At 45.6% G+C, this 22,714-nt stretch overlaps 1 protein-coding gene across 1 annotated transcript in view; it reads right to left on the bottom strand.

The window, feature by feature from the left end:
• The window catches only part of LOC116458445 (probable E3 ubiquitin-protein ligase MARCHF10), a 53,203-nt gene extending 30,891 nt beyond the window's left edge, over positions 1-22,312 (bottom strand). The window contains exons 1-6 of the mRNA XM_058431154.1: positions 22,297-22,312; positions 18,852-19,163; positions 15,522-15,632; positions 13,056-13,208; positions 5,668-6,042; positions 4,641-4,761 (exon numbers count right to left, since the gene is read on the bottom strand). Coding sequence (XP_058287137.1) covers positions 4,641-4,761; positions 5,668-6,042; positions 13,056-13,208; positions 15,522-15,632; positions 18,852-19,163; positions 22,297-22,312 — 1,088 coding nt within the window. The remainder of the gene's footprint in view (positions 1-4,640; positions 4,762-5,667; positions 6,043-13,055; positions 13,209-15,521; positions 15,633-18,851; positions 19,164-22,296) is intronic.
• Positions 22,313-22,714: the final 402 nt, after the last annotated feature.

Here is a 22,714-nt window from a genome sequence, read left to right as displayed (position 1 = left end):
TGTTGCCCAGGCTGGAGTGCAGTAGGGCCATCTCAGCTCACTGCAACCTCTGCCTCCTAGCTTCAAGAGATTCTCCCACTTCAGCCTCCCAGATAGCTGTGACTACTGGTGTGTGCCACCATGCCCTGCTAATTTTTGTATTTTTAGTAGAGACGGGGTTTCATCATGGTGGCCAGGTGCTGGTCTCAAACTCCTGACCTCAAGTGATTCACCCACTTTGGCCTCCCAAAGTGCTGGGATTACAGGAGTGAGCCACTGTGCGCAGCCAAGAATTACTAATGACAAACATTAAAAAGCATAGAAATTCCTGGAACTGGAAAGGGCGTGGAGAAAGAAGACCCTCATAAGGTGGTGGTGAGATTGCTAACGTGTAGAAATTTCCTAAAGCACAATTTGACAATATACATTAAGAACCTTAAGACTCTGCATTCCTTTCATCAGCAGTTACACATTTAGGAAGTTTTTCTAAGTAATTAGTTATGGATGTGCTAAAAAAGGAGACTGATCAAATAATAATAATAGACACATTTAATATAAGCAGCCCCCCAAAAATTGACGTAACACTGTAAGATGAGAGAAGGATTAAAAGCATAGGGCTTGGAAAAAAAGAAATCAAACTACTAATATTTTTCACAATTGAAATTATTTTGTATTTTGGCAAAAATACAGAGAAAACATATAGTCAGTTGGATTTCTACATCTTAGCAACAAAGAGTTAAAATTAGAATTTAAAATATTGTTTCAATAGCAAATAACAACAAATAAAAGAACCAAGGGATAAATTAAATGACTTTTATGAAGAAAACCACAAAACTATACTGAAAGACATTAAAGAAGACACAAACAAAAGGAGAGATATAGCATGTTTATCAAAGAAAAAGTCAATATCACAAAGATGTCAATTCTCCCAGAATATTCTATAGATTAAATGCAATTCCAATAAAAATCCCAACAGGTGGATTCTTAAGTATATAGTCAAGGACTCCGCAAAAATAGGGAAGGAGGCTTACATCATCACATATCAAAAGTTACGAAAGCTGCAGGCGTTAAGATGGAATGGCATTAGATTAGGGAAAGACAACAAAAGACCAATGGAACAGAATAGAGCCCTGAAACTGGGGCCTGTTGAGGCATGTTCCAAAGGAGAGGTGGCTGTGCAGATCAACGGGGAAATATCCCAAACACTTGGATATTTCATATTCATAAGTGGGAAAAAATAAAGCTTACTTCACATCACATATTAAGAACCACTTCGCATTTAAGTCCAAATCCATTTCACATTAAATCCTAAATATAAAGCTAGAGATTTTACAAGAAAATAGGAAGAATAGCATAATGATATCAGGTTAAGAGAAGGATTTCTTAAGCAAGACAAGATACAAATTGCAATCCAAAAAGAAGATGGGGCCGGGCACGGTGGTTCAAGCCTGTAATTCCAGCACTTTGAGGGGACGAGGCAGGCTGATTGCTTGAGGTCAGGAGTTCGAGACAAGCCTGGCCAACCTGGTGAAACCTCGTCTCTATTAAAAATACAAGAATTAGCTGGGTGTGATGGTGCACACCTGTAATCCCAGCTACTGGGGAGGCTGAGGCAGGACAATCACTTGAACCCGGGAGGCGGAAGTTGCAGTGAGCTAAGATCACGCCACTGCACTTCAGCCTGGGCAACAGAGCGAGACTCAGTCTCAAAAAAAAAAAAAAAAAGACAACATAAAGAAAAAGAAAAAGACAAACTAGACAAACTACAAATTGGGAAAAGATATTTCCAACACACAACTGTTGAAAGATTAAATTAATAGGCCAGAGATATAAAGGTATTTTAAAATAAAATACAAATACTTTAAAAGAAAAATGAGCTAAAGACATAGATACTTGGCTAGGCAAAGTGGCTCACGCTTGTAATCCCAGCACTTTGGGATGCTGAGGTGGGAGGACTGCTTGAGGCCAAAAGTTTGATACCAGCCTGGGCAACGTAGTGAGACCCCATCTCTACAAAAAAATAAAGACATCAATATTTCACAGAATGGAAAACACAAATGGTCGTTTAATATTTAAAAGAGCATATAAAATGCCTAACTTCATTAAGTCATGAAAATGCAAACTCAAGCTACAATATCATTTTATTCCCATCAGACTGGCAAATTTGAAAAGCCAATCAATACGAATGTTGTCAAGGATGTATAACATTAGACATGACTGGTTTGACACTAAATTGGCATTATTTAGTACAGTGGAAAATGTGTTCACCACCAGCCCACCAGCCCACCAGTCCACCAGCCCAGCACTTCCACTCCTAGACAAGATCCCAGAAAACTCTTCCACATGAGCCAGGAGACATTTACAAGAATGTTCATGCAGCGCCATTTGCAGAAAACAATAAAGGACGCGAATGTCCACTGACAGAATGGCTAAACTGTGGTATATCCATATGAAAGAATACTTTGTAGTGTGAAAAGAATAAACTAAAGCCAAATATATCAATAAGGGATGCATCTCACTAAGGATGTAAGAGGAAAAAGCAAGTCACAGAAGACTAGAGATTCTATTTCTACAGAGTCAAACACTTCCTCAGAGTTCATAAATATACACAACATATTGTTTAGAAAAACTGGCTGGGTCGGTGGCTCATGCCTGTAATCTAGGACTTTGGGAGGCCAAGGCGGGTGGATTGGTTGAGATCAAGAGTTCGAGACCAGCCTGGCCAACATGGTGAAACCCTGCCTCTACTTAAAAATACAAAAATTGGCTGGGCGTGGTGGTGCGGGCCTGTAATCCCAGCTACATGGGAGGCTGGGGCATGAGAATTGCTTGAACCCTAGAGGTGGAGGTTGCATTGAGTCGTGATCATGCCACTGGGCTCCAGCCTGGGAGACAGAGTAAGACTCTGTCTCAAGAAAAGCAAAAAACATATAAACATATGGTAAAAGCTCAAAGCAAAAAACCTCAAAACACAACACAACGAAACGCAAAAGGATGATAAACGCAGTACAGGAAAGGTCAGGGTGGGTGTGGGGAGCTGAAGGTGGGATGATGAGAAGATAGGGTGGGTGAGGAGATCAGGAGGGCTCCACTGTGTAAGGAATGTTCTGTTAGCTGGACGGTGGGCACAGGGATGTCTGGGTTTGTGTTGCGATGTGTGTGTTTTAAAAATTCTCTGAAGCGTACGTATGTTATGTACTAATTTATATGCATTAAGATAACTGAGGCAAAATTTTTAAAAAGTGTGATTGAGAAATAGGATTAGATACTAAATTAAGGCATATTATAAAACAATATCAACAGATACTAAAAATTGCATTTATATGCAAAGATAAAAGACTAGAAACAATGTTTTTAACTGTTTATCTTTGGATGATAGGGTTAGAGGTGATTTTTCTTTTAAGTCTGTATTTTTAATATTTCCCAAAAGGAACAAATTTGAAATAATAAGAAAAGCATAAAGTTTATTATATACAGAAAAAAGAGAGTGTCTGGATAAACTATTAATAGGTACACGAATAATAGCTGTTTAATGCAAGACGGTGCCCGGAAGTGAATGCATTTTCAGAGAAATTATTTTTAGCTCAAGGGCATCACTTTGGGATGGTAGAAATTTAGACTTCTGACAAGTAGGTCTGAAGCTGTATTTCTGGGGAGGTGAGGATTGGTGGGTGTAAGGTCTCTTGCCCCTTAACCGTGGGTCGGTCTTCTGGTAGCTTAATGTGGAAAAGAAAAGGTACTGCTAACTAGAAAGTTACTTCATTACTGGAGTTGGATAAACGATATTTATTAATAGGAACATGTATGCGTTCTATTTTCCATCTTCCTCTCGTTTTTACATTTCTAATTCACAGCCCACATGAGTCATGCTAATATACACAAAGAGGACTCAGATTCCAAGGATCAATTTCCGGATCGGTAAGCCAAGATCAGAGCATGGTAAACACCTATCATAAATGAAATGGTAGAATCCTGATGTGGTGTTTAATGATGGCTTTACAAAGTATCACATTTCATAGCTGTGAAATATCCCCAAATCATCTCACAAAAAAGGAAAGATCAAAGAAAAGAGCAATTCAAAAAAGATCTTATTTCTCTCTCTCTCTCTTGCATGAAAAAGAACGCATAAAATAGAAGCGGTGGTTACCCCAGCGTGGCCCTTCAGAGAACCGAGGTAACTATGGTAACTAAGAACGGTCTTTTAGTTCTCAAAATTCGAATTCTAGAACTGTTGGTTGGATTTGGGGTAAGTCCAGTAAGGGAGAGCTGCGAACTTCAAGTGCGGAATGGTTCATTCTCTAGGGAGATAACAACCTTTTCCTAAAAAATCTTGGTTCTTCGTTGCTGGAGAGAAGAACAAGCCCTGTGAAGCAGTCAGAGATCCTTATACCCAGCAGACTTACCTTGAAGGTGTGGTATTCAAGGAAAAAAACACTTCGGGAAATACAGAAGAAACTGATCAGGAACACCAGATTTTTCTTTATAAATACATATGTTTTAAGAGCAACAAAACAAAGACAATTTTCTCAAAATAATCAACCACTAAAATGTCAAGGAAGGACCCATTTATGACTTAAAATTCCCATGGCTCTCTAATGAAAGCAATGCTAATTTCGGCCTTGGGAAAGTGGAAAAAATATATAATTATGAAAAGTCCTCACCTTTCTTGCAATTTCTTGAGTTTCTCAGGGTCTGCCTTTATCTTACTGGTTTCCTTTTCATCTGTGAAACCAGAGGCTGCCATCCTGCTCCCATTATCATTTTGATTTGGGAAATGAGACACTGCAAAGAAAGTAAATGGTATATTTTCTTGCAGAGACCCAGACACATGCAAATGGCCTTCTGAGTTCATTCTTGATGGAGAGGAGCTGGAAGAATCCACTAAGGACAAATTGCCCTGTGGATTTAGTAAGAGATCTGTATATAATAGAGCCCCCTGAGGCTGGCTTGTTAAAATAATATCTTCTGCTTCCCTGACAGCAAATTCGTGTGCACTGTTTACTGGGAAATAATTATGGTTTTCGGCACTGGCAAATGGATTCCTATTTCTAATGGGAGACAGTGGTTGGCAAACATGAAACCTTGAGTTTCCCTCTGAGTCTGAGCTGTGAACTGAAGTCGATGACATTGACAAGTCTACTGGAATATCATCTCTCAGAGCAGAATGCATGAATGATGCAGGAGGGTTATAGGATGAATTCACTGATGATCTTAGAGATGTTGGTCTGCCAGAAAGAAAGTAGCCAAGAGAATTTTGAGAACTGGTTAAATAGTCTTGCCAGTATCCTTCAGAATCATGGGTGCCAGGCCTATGTTCCATAGAAATACAATCACTCCATGCATTTTCAGCATTGATACCAACTTCTTGTCTGGGCTGGGATTTGCTGTCCCACGAAAGGGGGGTCTTTTTTGCATTTTCACTGCCACCTCTGTCCTTCTCTGTAGCAGATTCCCTATCAGGCAGCCTGGGGTCTTGGGACAACCTTTGCCCAGCAGAAGGCTGCTCTGTTGCTGGCTGCATTGCATTGCTTATTCTCAATGAGCCATGACTGGGCTCACTTCTTCTTGAAGAATGACCTCTGCAATTTTCAGCATTTTCTTCAAAATTTTTATTTTTGGCCTGAGGGGTCGATGTCCCCCCAAATCTACTTCTTTTGTGATGGGAAGGAGAACGGGGTGAGTGCATACCAACCCACAGACATTCTTCAAGCTGGGTTTGCTCTTCAGTGTCATCACTTTCTCTTCTGCTGTTCAATGACAAAATGGAATAGAAGTCTTCATCTCGGAACCTAAATGATGCTCTTCTTGGCCCTCCTACGGTGGTGGGTGTGAGTGGTGGCCCCGAGAACTCACTCAGTACTTGAGGACTATTTGTTCCTTGGAAGGCCTGGGACAGGGCTGGATGCAGCTCACTCTGGGAAGGAGCACTCGGGTCTCCTTTTTTGGCTCTATCAGGAGGGTTCTCAGTCATTGGCTGTGATGATGGGACCAAGTTTCTTCTCTCTCGATTTGGCCTCTTCAGCTTAGTGTTACACATCAGGACTTCTTGTTGAACTACTTGATCTGCATTGAGAAAAGACACATTTATCATTCCAGTTAAAGGGCCCATGGATGAAAGGCCTCTAGCACCAAGCGCAAAATGGCCCTTTAAATGAAACAGACAAGACCTAGAGAAGAAAATAGGCATGGTCAAAATGGCTGGAGGTACAAGAGGAGCAGAGCCCAGCAGGCTTCATTTTACTGCCCCGTATTCTCCTTTGTACCCCTGTGGTCCTAGGGAAATGGGGTGACCCTGAGGATACAGATTCTTTCTGCAGAAGCTTCCAGAAGACTGGCCCAGCCCCAGCCAGTCAGGACTGATGATGGGCAAATCTCACACTAAATACTGGCTTTTGTTCCATACGTACTGAAAGGGAAAACCACCACTCTGGAAATGACTTCTACAAAAACCACCAGCCCTTTCTCATCCACATTCATTCAACGTACATTTATGACACCCTGCCTCCCACGCAGCTTTACAAGAACTTAAGAGACATACAACATGTCTTGGCAGATCAGGAGGAAGGCTATAGGAGCTGGCACCCAGGCACACTGGGGATTTTGGTCATGTTTACTATTTAGTGAAAATAAAAATTATAAATCTCTCATGAAATCGTTATCTTCTCTTTGTCACTAGCCCCAGGTCAATTCTGTAACTTCTGGTTGCCCTAGAATCCCTACTATGAATTCCTACACAGAATCACTGAACTGGCCAGAAGCATGCTAACTGTATCTCTCTCTCTCTCTCTCTCTCACACACACACACACTTAAGCCTCACAACCCTGTGAAATAGGTAACACAATCATACGACATTATAACCTGAGGGTACCAAGGCTTAGGGCGGTCACATAACTAGCCCAAGATCCTATTTCCAGTAAGTGATGGAATGAACATTTGAACCCACGCCTGCTCCATACTAGGGTTTGTGTTCTTCACCACCACCCTATGTTAGCCCTTAAGAAACTGGCTGGCCTTCCAATTTCCTTGTGAAAATGAGAATCCATTGAATTTGTCGTGGTGTGTGTGTGCTGTTGAGGGTCTTTTACCCTCTCGATGTGAGAAGGAAACTGACTACTTCTCTGATGCCACTTACCTTTATTCCCTCCTGACATCGGCCTCCCCCCGCTTTGTTCTCCTCTCTGCTATTGTGTGGAATCTGATGAGATGCTGCTCTTTTTATCATTCCATTTCTAAAGCGGTTCACCCTGTAGAGTGGACGGGACTCCACGGGCCCTGGAAGGTCTGTGTTGATAACAGCTCGGGCTGGTGAAATGCAAATCCTCAGAGCATCGGGCACCGCCAAGGGCCAAGTCAATGCTGGCTCACTTTAATTGAGGCTCCTCACAGGGGGGCACCAGTGTGAGTCTCTAATGTCCTAACACTCGGGCAGCTTCTTTTATTGTTAACTGCATGGGACACTCAGCAACGCAGTATGAATCTTGACTCATCAGCTCTTCTAGAAATCAGTTAAGCTCTCCTCTCAGGCCCCTCCTGGGTTTTATAAACCCCAGTTAGAGATGCAGCAGCAATTCAAGGATGCTTTGAGCATCTGGCTGTGGAACTACAGTGCTGGAGCTGGTGGTGAGGCCACTCCAGACTGGGCCGACCCCCATTTTGGGAACAAATGCTTATACGTAAGCAACTGAATTCTCCTGATAATTTTTTAAAATAGAAAAGGGGGCTGGGGGCCGTGGCTCACGCCTGTAATCCCAGCACTTTGAAAGGCTGAGGTGGGCAGATCACTTAAGGTCAGGAGTTCAAGACCAGCCTGGACAACATGGTGAAACCCCATCTCTACTAAAAATACAAAAATTAGCCGGGTGCTGTGGTGTGTACCTGTAATCCCAGCTATTTGGGAGACTGAGGCAGGAGAATCGCTTGAACTCGGGAGGTGGAGGTTGCAGTGAGCCCAGATCATACCATTGCACTCCAGCCTGGGCAACAGAGTGAGACTCTGTCTTAAAAATAAATAAATACATAAATCAATAAAATAGAAAAGGGATCTAGAGGAGTTGGCAGTGCAGGCTCTGGCTGATGACTTTTTTTTTTTTTTTGAGACAGAGTTTCACTCTTTTTGCCCAGGCTGGAGTGCAATGGTGCAGTCTCGGCTCACAGAAACCTCTGCCTCCCAGGTTCAAGCAATTCTCCTGCCTCAGCCTCCTGAATAGCTGGGATTACAGGCATGCGCCACCAAGCCCGGCTAATTTTGTGTTTTTAGTAGAGACAGGGCTTCTCCATGTTGGTCAGGCTGGTCTCCAACTCCCGACCTCAAGTGATTTGCCTGCCTTGGCCTCCCAAAGTGCTGGGTTACAAGTGTGAGCCACCATGCCTGGCTGGCTGGTGACTTTTTGTTTTGAATTTGTTGGAGGGCCTCGGAGGTGAGCTCACAGCGCTGGAACCGGAAACTTCCGGTCATTCCCTGAACGCACATGATCCATCCCCGTGAGGAGAAACACCCGATGGGCAAAAGAATCAGCAAGGGCCGCTTTTGAAAAACAGAAACTGGAAGCTCAACGGGAGCCATCAGCTCACCTCATAGAGGCCACTGAGTTGCCACGGGGTGATGCTGGCCTGGGGGACAGGAGAAGTCCCAGGGTATGCGCAGTGTTGCGGCTCCTGCGGATTCCTGAAACATGCATCTTCATCCCTGTCTCGTCACCACAATGGTCTTCCTCTTTAAAAATTCAATCAGAGCTTCTCTGCAGTGTGTGTGTGTGTGTGTGTGTGTGTGTGTGTGTGTGTGTGTGTGTGTGTTTCCCCTAAAGGTGGCAGACTGTGCCATTCTCGATTTATGCTATTTTAACCCTATTTTTTTTTTTTATGTCTATCAAATAGAGAGCAGATTTCAGGAGCTCTAGGGCTGGGAATAGACAGGCACATTGGTATGCCAGGGATGTGCTATTCATAGACCAGGCCCTGCAGATGCTGCAAATGCTTCTCTGAGGCCCTGGGCTCCAGCTGTGAGTGAAGTGCCTGCCATCTCCAGGAGTTCTAGGCAACAGAATGAAACTAGAACAAGCATCTGTCTGCCCTAAGACTATGCCTTTGGTCTCCACTTCTTGGTGTGCTTGACCAATAGTTTCCTACATTCCAACAGCCACACACTTTTTTCCCTCTGGTTATAAAAGTGGTTTATCATCATTGGAGAAAATTTGGAAACTATAGAAGAGGATGAAGAATAAAATAAAAATCCCCCATAATCCAAAACTCGGATGATCATTGCTATTGTTATGGAATTCAGAGTGGGTTGCATACTCAAGACCCCAGGGCTGTTTTCATCCTGCAATTGTGCTTTGGCTCAGCTTCTTTTCTTCTTTCTTTTTTTTTTAATTCTAGAAACAGGGTCTTGCTCTGTCACCCAGGCTGGAGTACAGTTGTAGGCTCAAACAGTCCTCCTGCCTCAGCCTCCTGAGTAGCTGGGACTACAGGTGCATGCCACCACACCTGGCTAATTTTAAAATTTTTTTCTAGAGATGGGGGTCTCACTTTGTTGCCCAGTCTGGTCTCGAACCTCTGGCTTCAAGTAATCCTCCTGCCTTGGCCTCCCAAAGTGCTGGGATTACAGGCATGACCCACCGTGCCTGGCCATGGCTCAGTATTTGAGCAATGAATTTATTACCTTTAGGTGGAACATGTATATTGTAGCTTACCATAGGCTCCATAACCCGTTATGCATCTGTCCTGCTATATCCACCTGCTCCCTGAAGGCATTTGAATTTATAACCCAGGGCTCTCTTATCAAGAGATAGTTCTTAACAAACAAAACTGAAGTGAAGAAATTAAATATCTTATTAGGAGCATTATGCCATGCCATTAGCTATTCTTTAAGAACATGATATTAATTATAGTATAAAGGTATATATTATAATTTGTTAACTCTTCCCCTATTGTTGGGTTTATAGGTTGTTTTGAGGTTTGACTGTCAGCGATTACAATGTGATAAATATCCTTGCTCATACATTTTTGACTATGTATTTTCTTAGAGTAGATCTATGGGAGTGAAATTGCTAGGTCAAAAGGTATGAACTTTCTAAGAGGCTTTGACGCATGTTACCAAATTCCTTTCCAGAGAATTTTTACCAAATGACCCAACAGGTAGGCTATGAAAGCATCTCTCTCATAACTGTCACCGGCAATCCATGTAGTAGCATAGACACAACAGTGACCAGGAATGTTCATTGTTAGTTTCACTGCTAGTATTACGTATCATTTTTAAAACCTTAGTCAAATTGGTAGGCCAAATTTACGTCATGTAGATTTACATTTATTACCTTCTGAGGTTGAACTTTTTAAAAAATATGACCTATACTGTCTCCAGATGAACTTTAAAAAAATGTTTATTAGCCATCTGTATTTCTTTCTTTTTTTTTTTTTTTTTGAGATAGAGTCTCACTCTGTCACCCAGGCTGGACTGCAGTGGTGCTATCTCGGCTCACTGCAAGCTCCGCCTCCTGGGTTCACGCCATTCTCCTGCCTCAGCCTCCCGAGTAGCTGGGACTACAGGCGCCCGCCACCACGCCTGGCTAATTTTTTTTTTTTTGTATTTTTAGTAGAGATGGGGTTTCACCATGTTAGCCAGGATGGTCTCGATCTCCTGACCTCGTGATCCACCTGCCTCGGGCTCCCAGAGTGCTGGGATTACAGGCATGAGCCACCGCGCCCGGCCTGGAAACTTTTTTTTTTCTTTTTTTCTTTTTTTTTTTTTTGGAGATGGAGTGTCACTGTGTCACTCAGGCTGGAATGCAGTGGGCACAATCTTGGCTCACTGCAACCTCCACCTCCCAGGTTCAAGCAATTCTCTTGCCTCAGCCTCCCGAGTAGCTAGGATTACAGGCATGCGCCACCACGCCCACCTAATTTTTGTATTTTCTGTAGAGACAGAGTTTCACCATTTTGGCCAGGCTGGTCTTGAACTCCTGACCTCAAATGATCCGCCCACCTCAGCCTCCCAAAGTGCTGGGATTACAGGCGTGAGCCACCATGCCCAGCCTCCTTCCCTATTTTTCTATTAGGTATTTGTGTTTTTCTTACTGATTTGTGAGAGCTTTCTGCATATTATCTCTGTTACATTTGCTTCAACTCTTTTACTGATACAATTCAAATACCTGGCTCCTACTCCATTTTGTGCAAACCACTTTAGAATGTGAGAAAAGAAGCTAAAGGGAGACTTGTGAGGAAATAATTTGGGGACATAAGGAGCCATGGGTATAATGGAACATTAGGATGAATTCTCGTCAGATCACAGGATGATGGGCAATGACTCCTGGGTGCAGACAGAACCGTATGAGTCCCATCCGTGGGTCCAGGAACATTTCACACATGGAGACGCTCACCTTTCTCCTTCCTTCCTTCCTTCCTTTTTTCCCTTTTCTTTCTTTCTTTTTTTTTTAGAAAGTGTCTCACTCCATTGCCCAGGTCGGAGTGCAGTGGCATGTTCACAGTGCACTGCAGCCTCGATGTCCTGAGCTAATTTTTTTTTTTTTGGAGATATGGGGTTTCACCATGTTGGCCAGGCTGGTCTCAAACTCCTGGACTCAAATGATCCTCCCACCTCTGCCTCCTATAGTGCTGGGATTACAGGGGTGAGCCACCCTGCCTGGTGAACCTCACCTTTCAAATAATATTCAACAGTTCATTAAGGGTTGTTGGCAGGAGAGAAACTATAAAGAGTTCAGTGCCCACCGTGTGGACTTATTCTGTGCTGGGTGCTGGTCAGTGTATTATTTTACTTAGTTATTTTAACAATGCAATGAGGTAGATTTCATTATCCTTATTTTAAGATAAAGGAACTGTTGCCCAGAGTGGCTGCTTTAGCACCCAAGATGCCATTGCTAGGAGGAAGAGCTGGCATTAGAGCTGAAGGCTGCCTTAAAGCTCATGCCCTTCCCGGCAGAAGGCATTGACCACTAGGACCCTGTGGACATCTCCTTGCTGCAGATTCATAGATGCAGATTCCAAGCCGTCAAAATACTAACACGTTCTTCAATATTTATGTATGTCCACCACCATCTATATCACATTTAAAAACAAAGGCAGGCCGGGTGCCGTGGCTCACGCCTGTAATCCCAGCACTTTGGGAGGCCAAGGCAAGCCGATCACTTGAGGCCAGGAGTTTGAGACTAGCCTGGCCAACATGGTGAAACCCCGTCTCTACCAAAATACAAAAAATTAGCCGGGCATGGTGGTGCGCGCCTGTGGTCCCAGCTACTTGGGAGGCTGAAGCATGTGAATTGCTTGAATCTGGGAGGTGGAGGTTGCAGTGAGTTGAGATGGTGCCACTGCACTCCAGCCTGGGCAACAGAGGGAGACTCTACCTCAAAATAAATAAATACAATAAAAAAATAAAACAAAGGCAACTGTGTTCATTGGTCATGACACAATGTGATGCTCAGTGGTTTCCTAAGAGAAAGAATGGGTCCATGGCCAGGTTGACTGTGAGGTGTTACTTTCCATGAGTTCCAAGGGGTGATACACCAAACCAGTGTTTGGGAATAAAGCATAGATTCGTTCCAATATTGTGTATTTCTCACACATTGTGATCTCGCTGAGTTGAGTGCCCTGGGTCAGAGGGGAGAAGATCTCTGTGGGAGGTGAGCAGCCTGTCACCCACAGACACACATCCTCCCCATCCCAGGAACTAAGTGGGAACAATCGCCAGGTGGGACATGCCCCAGAGCTGCAGATCCGCTTCTCTGCCTTCCCCAACCCCTGCTATCCACCACCCAAATGCCCTCTGGAGCAGCTGTACAGCTGGTGTCCACTCAAAATCAGTCACACTCATGGAGTTATGGGAGAGAAAAAGATACCCCCCCCCACCCCGCCTTCTCCTTTTCCCACCAGCCTCTCTTGGAGGAAAAAAAAACCCCAAAAACCCTAGGATCATACAATTTGCTTTTAAAGCTGTTTCATTTTAAGGTACATGCACCTCATTTACTTAAAAGTACAAGTATCTAAAAACCATAAAGAATTCACCGGGTAACAGCAAAAATCAGTCCTCCTCTCCAAGGACAAAGGTGCGGGAGCCCCGAGTCCTTACCCGCTTCCCTGGGAATCGGCACCTTTGCGAGCCACCATGGTTTCTGTCTGCTTCTGTCCCCAGATGCTCTCGGGCTGTGCGATTCTGGGCTGACTGTAAATCTTCTCAGGTTTGGCTTCTTCTTTCTTAATAAAACCATTGGTGCTTGGTCTGCTGAAAGATGCAAAATCTTTTCAATAATTATTTTGTTTACAGGAAAATGTCTTCCATATAAAGAATGTTCAAAGGGCCCAGCAATCGTTGGGGGTGGGGTTAGGTGGAAGGGCAGTCAAGATAAAGGACCCAGGAGGTCACAGAAGAGCTGGATTTGAAATCTGGTTTCATGTAACCATGTGAGCTTGGGAAAATCACTTCACCTCTCCAAGCCTCAGTTTCCCTACCTGCTACATGGAAATCATAATGCCTCCTTCATAGGATCACCTGAGGTCAGGAGTTCAAGACCAGCCTGGCCAACATGGTGAAACCCCATCTCTACAAAAATACAAAAATTAGCTGGGCATGGTGGCGCATGCCTGTAGTCCCAGAGGCTGAGGCAGGAGAACTGCTTGAACCCGGGAGGCGGAGGTTGCAGTGAGCCAAGATGGTGCCACTGCACTCCAGCCTGGGCAACAGAGCAAGACTCCATCTCAAAAAAAAAAAAGCTTCCTTCATAAGCACCCATGACGCCTGTGATGCAGAGGCCGGAGGGAGGGATCTTTCCTTTTGCTAAGAAGTTTCGTCTTTTTTTTTTTTTAAGATGGAGTCTTGCTCTTGTTGCCTAGAGTGGAGTGCAGTAGCATGATCTTGGCTCACTGCAATCTCTGCCTCCCAGGTGCAAGCGATTCTCCTGCCTCAGCCTCCTGAGTAGCTGGGATTATAGGTGCCTGCCATCATGCCCAGCTAATTTTCGTATTTTTAGTAGAGACAGGGTTTCACCATGTTGGCCATGCTGGTCTCAAAGTCCTGACCTCAAGTGATCCACTCACCTCGGCCTCCCAAAGTGCTGGGATTACAGGCATGAGCCACTGTGCCCGGCCTTGCTAAGAAGTTTCTAGGTTCCAATCCATAGGTGTTGAGATGTGCCCGCTGGTAGCACTGTCAAGAGCCTTCTACAGTTGGGACACGCAATGGCCCTGCCTCCCAAGTGCTTATCCAGGTTTGAATCACAACATATTTTGTATAATACCTGTATATTTATATCCTCAGGTTGATTAGCAAACATGCCTGTACAGAAAGGTTGCAAGCATCTGGGAACCACATGCCTTTCTCTTTCCTGTCCCCTACCCTCCACTGTGTTGGGACGATGTTCACAGGAAGACAGTAGCTGGGGTGCTACTGTGGACCTAGTTTCCAATGAACATTTTCTTTTTAATCCACATTTTGAATTGGGTTGCTAATTGATATAGTTTTGAGTTTCCTCTTCACATGTATTTAGCATCAGTGCACGTGAAAGTGGAGGAAAAGTTCTAGTATATTCCATGCATCTCTACAAGTTCTTGGGTTTACAAGGCAGTTACATCGTGAATATCTGAACAAAATTCCCCAAGATCATTTGTCTCACTCATCTTCTTTAGACAGTTTAGAAATTTCACAAATAGATGTAGCCAGCTGGTAACATAGGCATAAAGCCAGGGAAGGCCCCCGACTTGTGTGTGAGAGAGCACAGCCTTTTTTGGCACATGAGGCAAATGGATTCATGTTCCACAGTGTAAGTTGTAGTTGTGTGAATAGTTTTCCTCCAGATTCAGGAAGGGAATGAAAGTTCTTTCTGGCAGCCCATGAAACCTAATTTAATACAATGACTAGGTCTACTTACTTCTGACGGGCCCCAGGAGGGCATGGCAGCGGGTCCTGTACGCCAAGACAGAGAGGATCATGCCTCACAGGGAACTTACTAGAAGAGGGAAGCTGCTGGTGGTGTCGGAGCAACTTGGGGCAAGTTGGTGGAGCCCAGAGAAGTTGTAGGTGTGAAAGGAGAGAGTGAAAGTTCTCTGGAAAATGAGAAGATAGTCTTGGATGGTGTAGGATGGTGATTAGACATGATTTTGCTGATCAAAAAGGGGGTGAGAGGAGGAAGGTGAGAGAGTGAGAGACAGAAAGAGAGCGGGGGGATCAGGTGTTTTACACTAAGGGATCCATCACTGAGGGAAAGAGGGAAGCATTTTCCCACTACCAGAAATTGCATTCCTTGAACACAGGCTTCTCCCTTATCACCTGAGACCTCAGCCCCCCTCAGCTCTCAGAAGTCCTGCCTCCTGCTTTCCAACTCATGGAGAGAAGAGGAAGAAACAGAAGAAGGGCCAGGGAAGGGGCAGGCGTGGGGCTCAGGCCAAGTCTAGGTCAGGACCTGGCCCCAAGGTCCTGAGGATAAGAATTTCACTTTGATTTCCAGCAGGAATCCCAGCAGAATATTCAAATTTCCCGCACACCCCAGGCAGCAGAACTTCACACTGCCCAGAGGCCACCGAGCCCCGCCACTGCATTCACCTTCACAGGGAGGGATGCTTCTGCTCATGGGACCTTTCTTCCCCAGACTGCACCAGCCAGAAGGTCCTCCGAGGTCTGTTTCCAGTTTATTCCACCAAGTCGGCTCTGGCTCTGCTTTGGAAAAAACCCTTACTTTCAGGGTTTTAAAAAAATGGCCTTTAGCGTTTAAATATTCTAAAATTGCTTAATGAGTATGTCTTTTCTCTCCAACTAGCCTGCACACTCCTTAAGAATGAGGATCGTCTCTCAGCCAGTCTACGCGTTGCCTCATACTGTTGTGCAGGACAAGTATTAATTGCCTTGTCGTGCAGGACAAATATTAGTATGATTTGTGGGGCTTGAGAAGATGCATTCAGCCCAAACTACAGGGGAACTTCAAAACTAGAACACATTTTTTTGTTGTGCAGAACGCCCAAGATGGCTTAAGATAAAAGGTTATTTAATTTGTTTGCTTGTTCAAAAAAACTGCTTTCTTCAAAGCATCAGATCTCTTAAATGATTGCCAAAACCATTACCATGTGTCCTCTAATCAAGTTCTCAGCAAACTAAAATAATAAAGCTGAACAACTGGAGATTGTTTTACTAGGCCTGGCAGTGAAGAAATCGCTGCTATTAGTGCAGGCAGGATCCTCTGACCTTTGGCAACTTTAACCTCAGTTTCTGCAACTGTAAAATGGTCCATCTTGTTACTGTGAAGTTTAGCAAAAATGTACATAAATGGCCTAACTGCTAATAATGGTAGCTGCTTATTCTACCGTAAAGAATACTACCACTACTAATGAGAATAATAATGGGAAATCTGAACTCATTCCCATGAGACAACTGAATTTGACCAGAAACTCATTGTTGTGCAGACTTCACAGGTTGGGAATAACTTATTCAATAGCCTTCATTCCCGTGCAGTTCTTGTTGATTCTCTCCCTCAACCCTTCTTTTATAAAATCCAAAAGGCAAATAGCAACTCTTTATATTATGATTTGTTCAACAAATACCTGTGCGCCTTTGCTATACTATAATTTGAGGGTTCACAAAGATGAGCAAGACGTTGCCTCATGACCTTAAAGATGATTATAATCTAATTTGGCTGCACTGCTGACTTCTTCCCTGTGATATCCTTTTGGTTCCATGGAAAACAAAACCCTTGCAAAGTATTTTCTCTTCTCTGTCTGTAAGTGCAGTCACAAATGAGGTGACCTAGATTGCACAGTTTGTGTGTACATGGGTTTAAGAATTTCTAGGTCCAGGCATGGTGGCTCACGCCTGTAATCCCAGCATTTTGGGAGGCCAAGGTGGGTGGATCACGAGGTCAGGAGTTCGAGACCAGCCTGGACAAAATAGTGAAACCCTGTCTCTACTAAAAATACAAAATATTAGTTGGGCATGGTGGCATGCACCTGTAATCCCAGCTACCACGGAGGCTGAGGCAGGAGAATCGCTTGAACCTGGGAGGCTGAGGTTGCAGTGAGCCGGGATCACACCGCTGCACTCCAGCCTCCAGGCTGGGTGACAGTGTGAGGCTCCATCTCAAAAACAAACAAACAAACAAAAAGAGATTCTGACATTCAGCCGGGCATGGTGGCTCATGTCTGTAATCCCAACACTTTGGGAGGCTGAGGCAGGAAGATCACTTGAGCCCAGGAGTTTGAGACCAGCCTGGGCAACAAAGTGAGACTCCTGTCTCTACAAAAAAAGAAATAAAAAAAATTAGCTGGGTGTGCTGGCACATACCTGTGGTCCTGGCTACATGGGAGACTGAGGCAAGAGGATCATTTGAGCCCCAGGAGGTCGAGGCTGCAGTGAGCTGTGTTTGCACCACTGCACTCCAGCCTGGGCAACAGAGCACGACATTGTCTAGAAAAAGTGTTTCGAACCCTCAATTTGTATACCAAGTTCCCATCACTTCACTCACATGAAAAGTGAATCGAATTTCAGACCTTTGGGGGCTAGGATGGGTCTTCACCATGTCATGGATTCATAATCTGCAGGAAGACCAAGTCCTATTTACACTGGACGATGAAATTACCTTCCTTTTCAGGTAGCAGGACAAGCCCTTTGCCTTACAGAAAACAAAGGGGTTTGTGTTCAGGAGTTTCACTGCCAGGTAACTCAATATCCTGTTTATCAGTGAATTTGGGGAAGACTTTGGTTTGCTTTGGACAACATACAGACTCCCCTACTTCCAGGAACTGAACAAGGTGATGCCTCCAGTTTTAAAGAAACCAAACAGCTGTTTAGATGAAAGGCATCTGCCTCTGTTCTCTTGACAATGCTGGGAAACTGTGATTGTTGACTGAATAGTTCTTAATTTGACCAGGAAAGGGGGAAAAAAAGGTAGAAATCTCATATTTGTACAAGACCCTGACAACTGAGAACCAAGTCCATTCAACTGTTCACGTTCGGCTCCTCCCATCACTTGTCATCCACAGATAGTTCTTGATAGACAAAGTCGAAAAGGAAGCATAAAAGGGAAGTACAGTTCCGGAACTCTTATCCCGCCCCACATTACCTTGACTGGGATCCCTGGTGCCTAGGAGATGCCAAGATCCCCTGGAGAGACAACTCTTTGAAAAAAATGTGCTTTCTTTGGATCCTGGGAAGAATTACAGCTTAATCGCAGAAGCCAATGTTGCCTTGGGGTAATAGGCAGCTTTCTGTGCAGTCACAAATAATAGGTCGCGTCTATTTGCCTATTTGAGTGTGTGAGAAATGTGTGTTGTCTCACATACCCAGAGGAGAGCTTAATGAAAGCTTAATTATGTACCATAAATATGTTTTATTTTGGAACTCAGGGGTGCGATTTCTGATTTTAGGAAATGTGATGCCTAATAAGTAGGCAGGAAAGGGAATGTAAACATCGGCTGAGCCCTTTCATTTGTTCCTCCTCCGAGTGGTTCTGAATGGGTTTCGGTTCCAGTGTGTGCCTTCAGAACGGCCTGCCCCCAGTGCCACCGCTCAGGGAGGCTTCGGCGTGTGCACATTCACACAGCCAAGGGTATGATCAGACGCATTAGGAGAGCCTGTTTGGTTTCTGGGGGTGACGTTGCCCAGCGTGCCAGCTACAGGAGGTAAGAAATCAAATGAGTCTCCGGAGAGGATGGGATTTTATTGGTCGCTCGCTCCTTTGGCGCTAGAAGGTGGAGCCCCAGTGCAGTGGCCACGCTGTCCCGTCTTCCTGCTCCCCCGAACACCACACCGCCTGGTATTGTTCTTGGCGTTGCCTCTGGTCCCTCTCCCGTGCACCTGCCTTCCGGAAGCCCGAAGTCCCCTCTCCCTGACTCTGCTGTGCTGTGTGCCTTGCAAGAGTGACTTACCACATGAGGTAAATCCTACTGGGCCTTCGGGGGCTCTGCAGGCACAGCACAGGGGTCTCAGCTGGAGTGGGGTAGGAGATGGGGAAGTAGCACAGCACGGCCGGGGACTCGGGCACGGGGTCTGGGGAGGCGGAAGCGGTGCTTGCGAAGGAGGGAACGGTAACCAGAGGGAGACAGCGGGGAGGTTCCTGGGCCACTGGGGAGGCAGGTGGCACTAGTGGCAGGAGGAGGCAGCAGTAATTGGTGTTGGGCTGCAGGACAGGGGAGAAAGCGAAGATGGAGCAGTAAGGGGTGTATTCAACACAGAACAGGGGGTACTTGCTGTTGCCACCTGCACAAAAGAAAAAGAGCAGTCAGGAAGCAGCACTGGCGGTGGGGGGAAGGACATACAGACGTCTGAGAATGAATCCAAACTCAAAAATTGTTCTCCAATGTCATAGGAGCAGCAGGCCTGGCTCCTGCCCAGGAGGCACCTGGCCTAGATCTCAGCGTCACTGAGGAGTTAACCAAGGGAAGCGGCACCAGCATCACACCCTGTTCCAGCCAACAGTCTCCAGCGTCCCTGACAGATGTCAGGAAGTTCTTTTCCCCGTAAGATCCCGGAGAATGTCCTGAGGCTGCCGTGTGGAAGCTCTGGGGCCTTTCTCGTCTCCCACTGCCAGCCTAACGAGCTGTGCTGGTAGCAACAGATGGCGCCCCGCAGGGTCTCACTTGGGTAAGGCTCTCTCCCTCAATCCTCCAGCTGCCCCCGCTAGCAGGCTGTAGTCATGCCCTGATCTGGCCTTTCTGCTGCGGAGGGGAAGCTTGGGAAAAGAGAAAGAAAGGAGACAGATCCAGGCAGGATCATGGGAAGGGAGAAAAATCAAGCTGGGTGAAAAGCAGGTAAACAAGAGAGATGTCTCGTTGAAGATGATGATCTGTTCACTAACCTCACACTCAAACTGCTAACCTCGCTGGAGGCAGAATACGGGTGCCTGATGGAGTCATGAGTCAGAGCTACCCCCTCACGCCTGACAAATCTCAGCTTTGCCACTAACCATCTGGGTCACCTTGAATCAATGGCCTACCTGCCCAGAACCTGTTTCCTCACCTGCAAAATGAGACGGGTGTTTTTTCTAGCCTTGCTCCTTCAAAGGTCGTTCACAGACCAGCCACACTGACGTCACCTGGGACTTCTTAGCAATGCTGGATCTCAGCCCACCCAGACCTTCTGAATCAGAATCTGTAGTTGCTCAAGAGCCCCAGGTGTTTCTCATGAATGTTAATGTTTGGAAAAGCAAGGCTCTGAGACAGCTGCCCAAACCCTGGTGATGAGAATCACCTGTTGTTCTTGTTCAAAAATCGTTTTGCAGGCCCCTTTACTGGAGATTCTGATGCTGTGGGTCAGGGACAGGAAGCAGGAATTTTTATTTTTATGAAGAACGTCCCTGATGATTTTTATTGTCAGAAAAGTTTGGGAGATGCTGCAGCTAAAATCAGTTCCAAGTCTAAAATCCACAGTTGTAGCCATCCATCCAGCTGAAAACTATCACCTAAGGCTGGGCGTGGTGGCTCACGCTTGTAAATCCCAGCACTTTGGGAGACTGAAGTGGGCGGATTACCTGAGGTCAGGAGTTCAATACCAGCCTGGCCAACAGGGAGAAACCCCATCTCTACTAAAAACACAAAATTAGCCAGGCGTGGTGGTGCATGCCTGTAGTCTTAGCTATTCAGGAGGCTGAGGCAGAAGAATCGCTTGAACCCGGGAGGCGGAGGTCTCAGTGAGCCGCGATCGGGCTATTGCACTCCAGCCTGGGTGACAGAGCAAGACTCCATCTCGAAAAAAAAAAGAAGAAGAAAAGAAAACCATTACCTATCGTGGAGGGGTCTCAGTCCTTAGTGCCATGCTACAGAGGATTCGAGTGAATATTATCCACTTCTTTCTTCCTCAGTGGCCTCTGGAGTGGCTCCTATTTCTCGGGATCATTTTTCTCTCTCTAGCTGTCTTCACTCATTCTTCTCTTTACCATTGTTATCTCCCAAAGTTCCCCCAACATCTCTCTTCTTACTCCATCCACTCTTTCAGGGGAGACATTCTTGCCATTTCAGCCACCTCTTACTCACTGCAGGCCCTTGGATCCTACCAGCAAGTGCTCTGGGAGGAAGGGGAGTGCTCTGTTGGGCAGGAGACCTGGGTCCCCAGGTGCTTCCTGGCATTGCCACCTGGCTGCCCTGCCTGCATCTCAAAGACAATACCGCAAAAGGGGGCCCACAGTCTCCTTGCTTCCTCAGCCTTGGCAGAGGCAACCTCCACTGGCCTGGTTTCCTCGGCCAGATTCCTGAGTTCTCTTTGATTCCTCTTTCCTCCTTATCCCTATATCCAAGTCACCAAGTTCTGCCAGCTTTACTTCTTAAATGGCCCTCAAGCCCACTCCCTCTTCCCATTCCCTCTGCTTTTTTTTTTTTTAAATAGAGATGGGGTCTTGCTATGTTGACCAGGCTGGCCTTGAACTCCCGGCCTCAAGCAATCCTCCATCTCAGCCTCCCAAAGTGCTAGGATTCCTTACAGGTGTGAACCACTGCACCTGGCCCTCTTCCCTCTGCTTTTGCTCCCGCTCAAGCCCTTCTCATTTCTCCCCCAGTCCCCTGCAACTGCTACTTGTCTGGTCTCTTGGCTGTGTCTGGCCACCCTCACACTCTCAGCTGGCCCTTCTCCATGCTGCAGCCAGAGTCAGCTTTCAAAAATGCCAATCTGATTGCATCACTTTCCTATGTAGAGCCCTTCCAGGACTGATGCCCCGTCGCCTCCAGCATGACATTTAAGGCCCTTGGGGGCCTGATCCTTGCCTACCTGTGGGGCCTCAACTTTATATTTCCTAATTTGTAGCCTGACCCTAAACCAGAAACCAGAGCTTCTCTCTTTCTCTCTCTCTCTCTTTTGAGATGGAGTCTTGCTCTGTCGCCCAGGCTGGAGTGTGGAGCGCAGTTGCGTGATCTCAGCTCACTGCAACCTCTGCCTTCTGGGTTCAAGCGATTCTCCTGCCTCAGCCTCCCGAGTAGATGGGATTACAGGTGCGCACCACTACATCTGGCTAATTTTTGCATTTTTAGTAGAGATGGGGTTTCACCATGTTTACCAGGCTGGTCTCGAACTCCTGACCTCAAGTGATCAACCCAACTTGGCCTCCCAAAGTGCTGGGATTACAGGCATGAGCCACCATGCCTGGCCCTAAACCAGAACTTCTGAAACTCAAATGTACATAGGAATATCCCTGAGATCTTCTTCAATGCAGGTTCTGAGCCAGTCAGTCTGGATTGGGGCCTGAGGTTCTGCATTTCTAAGAAGCTCTCAGATGATGGTTTCTGCTACTTGCCTGGGGACACTTGGAGCACAAGGCCCTAAATTATTTGTAGCTCCTCGATATCTGTCTGTCTCTCCCTGTCTTCCTTGCTCCCTCTCCTCCGTTCCTTTGCACACTCAGTACCTGCTGCCAGGCACATCTTTCTTGCCCTCTTCACCTGGTTAAACCCCTGTCCTTCAGGATTTTCACTCCACCTGGCCCTGCCCACAAGCTCTTAGAACTTACCTTGGTCAGGGCGTGCATTGCACTATCTGCCCTTATTGGAATCCTGCTCACCCACCAGGCTGGGAGCCCTGGAGGGCAGGCCCTGTGTGTTTTGTATTCTGGTTCCCCATTACCCGGCAGGTAAACATGTATAAATGAAGTGCTGAATGAATAAGCAATGGATGAGTACACCAGTTCGCCCTGGTATCATACACCCTGGGACGTGGGGGACAGTTCAATGTATTTGCTAACATCCCCATAGGTACTGGATAAACGGATGACTTCACTGATGATCAAATCGTTAAAATTTTTAATAATCAAATTATAACCACTTTTT

The sequence above is a fragment of the Hylobates moloch genome, unplaced genomic scaffold, assembly GCF_009828535.3.
Source record: "Hylobates moloch isolate HMO894 unplaced genomic scaffold, HMol_V3 SCAFFOLD_19, whole genome shotgun sequence".
Taxonomy (NCBI): domain Eukaryota; kingdom Metazoa; phylum Chordata; class Mammalia; order Primates; family Hylobatidae; genus Hylobates; species Hylobates moloch.
Note: the sequence above shows the minus strand (reverse complement) of the source record. Positions and strands in the feature narration are given on the sequence as shown.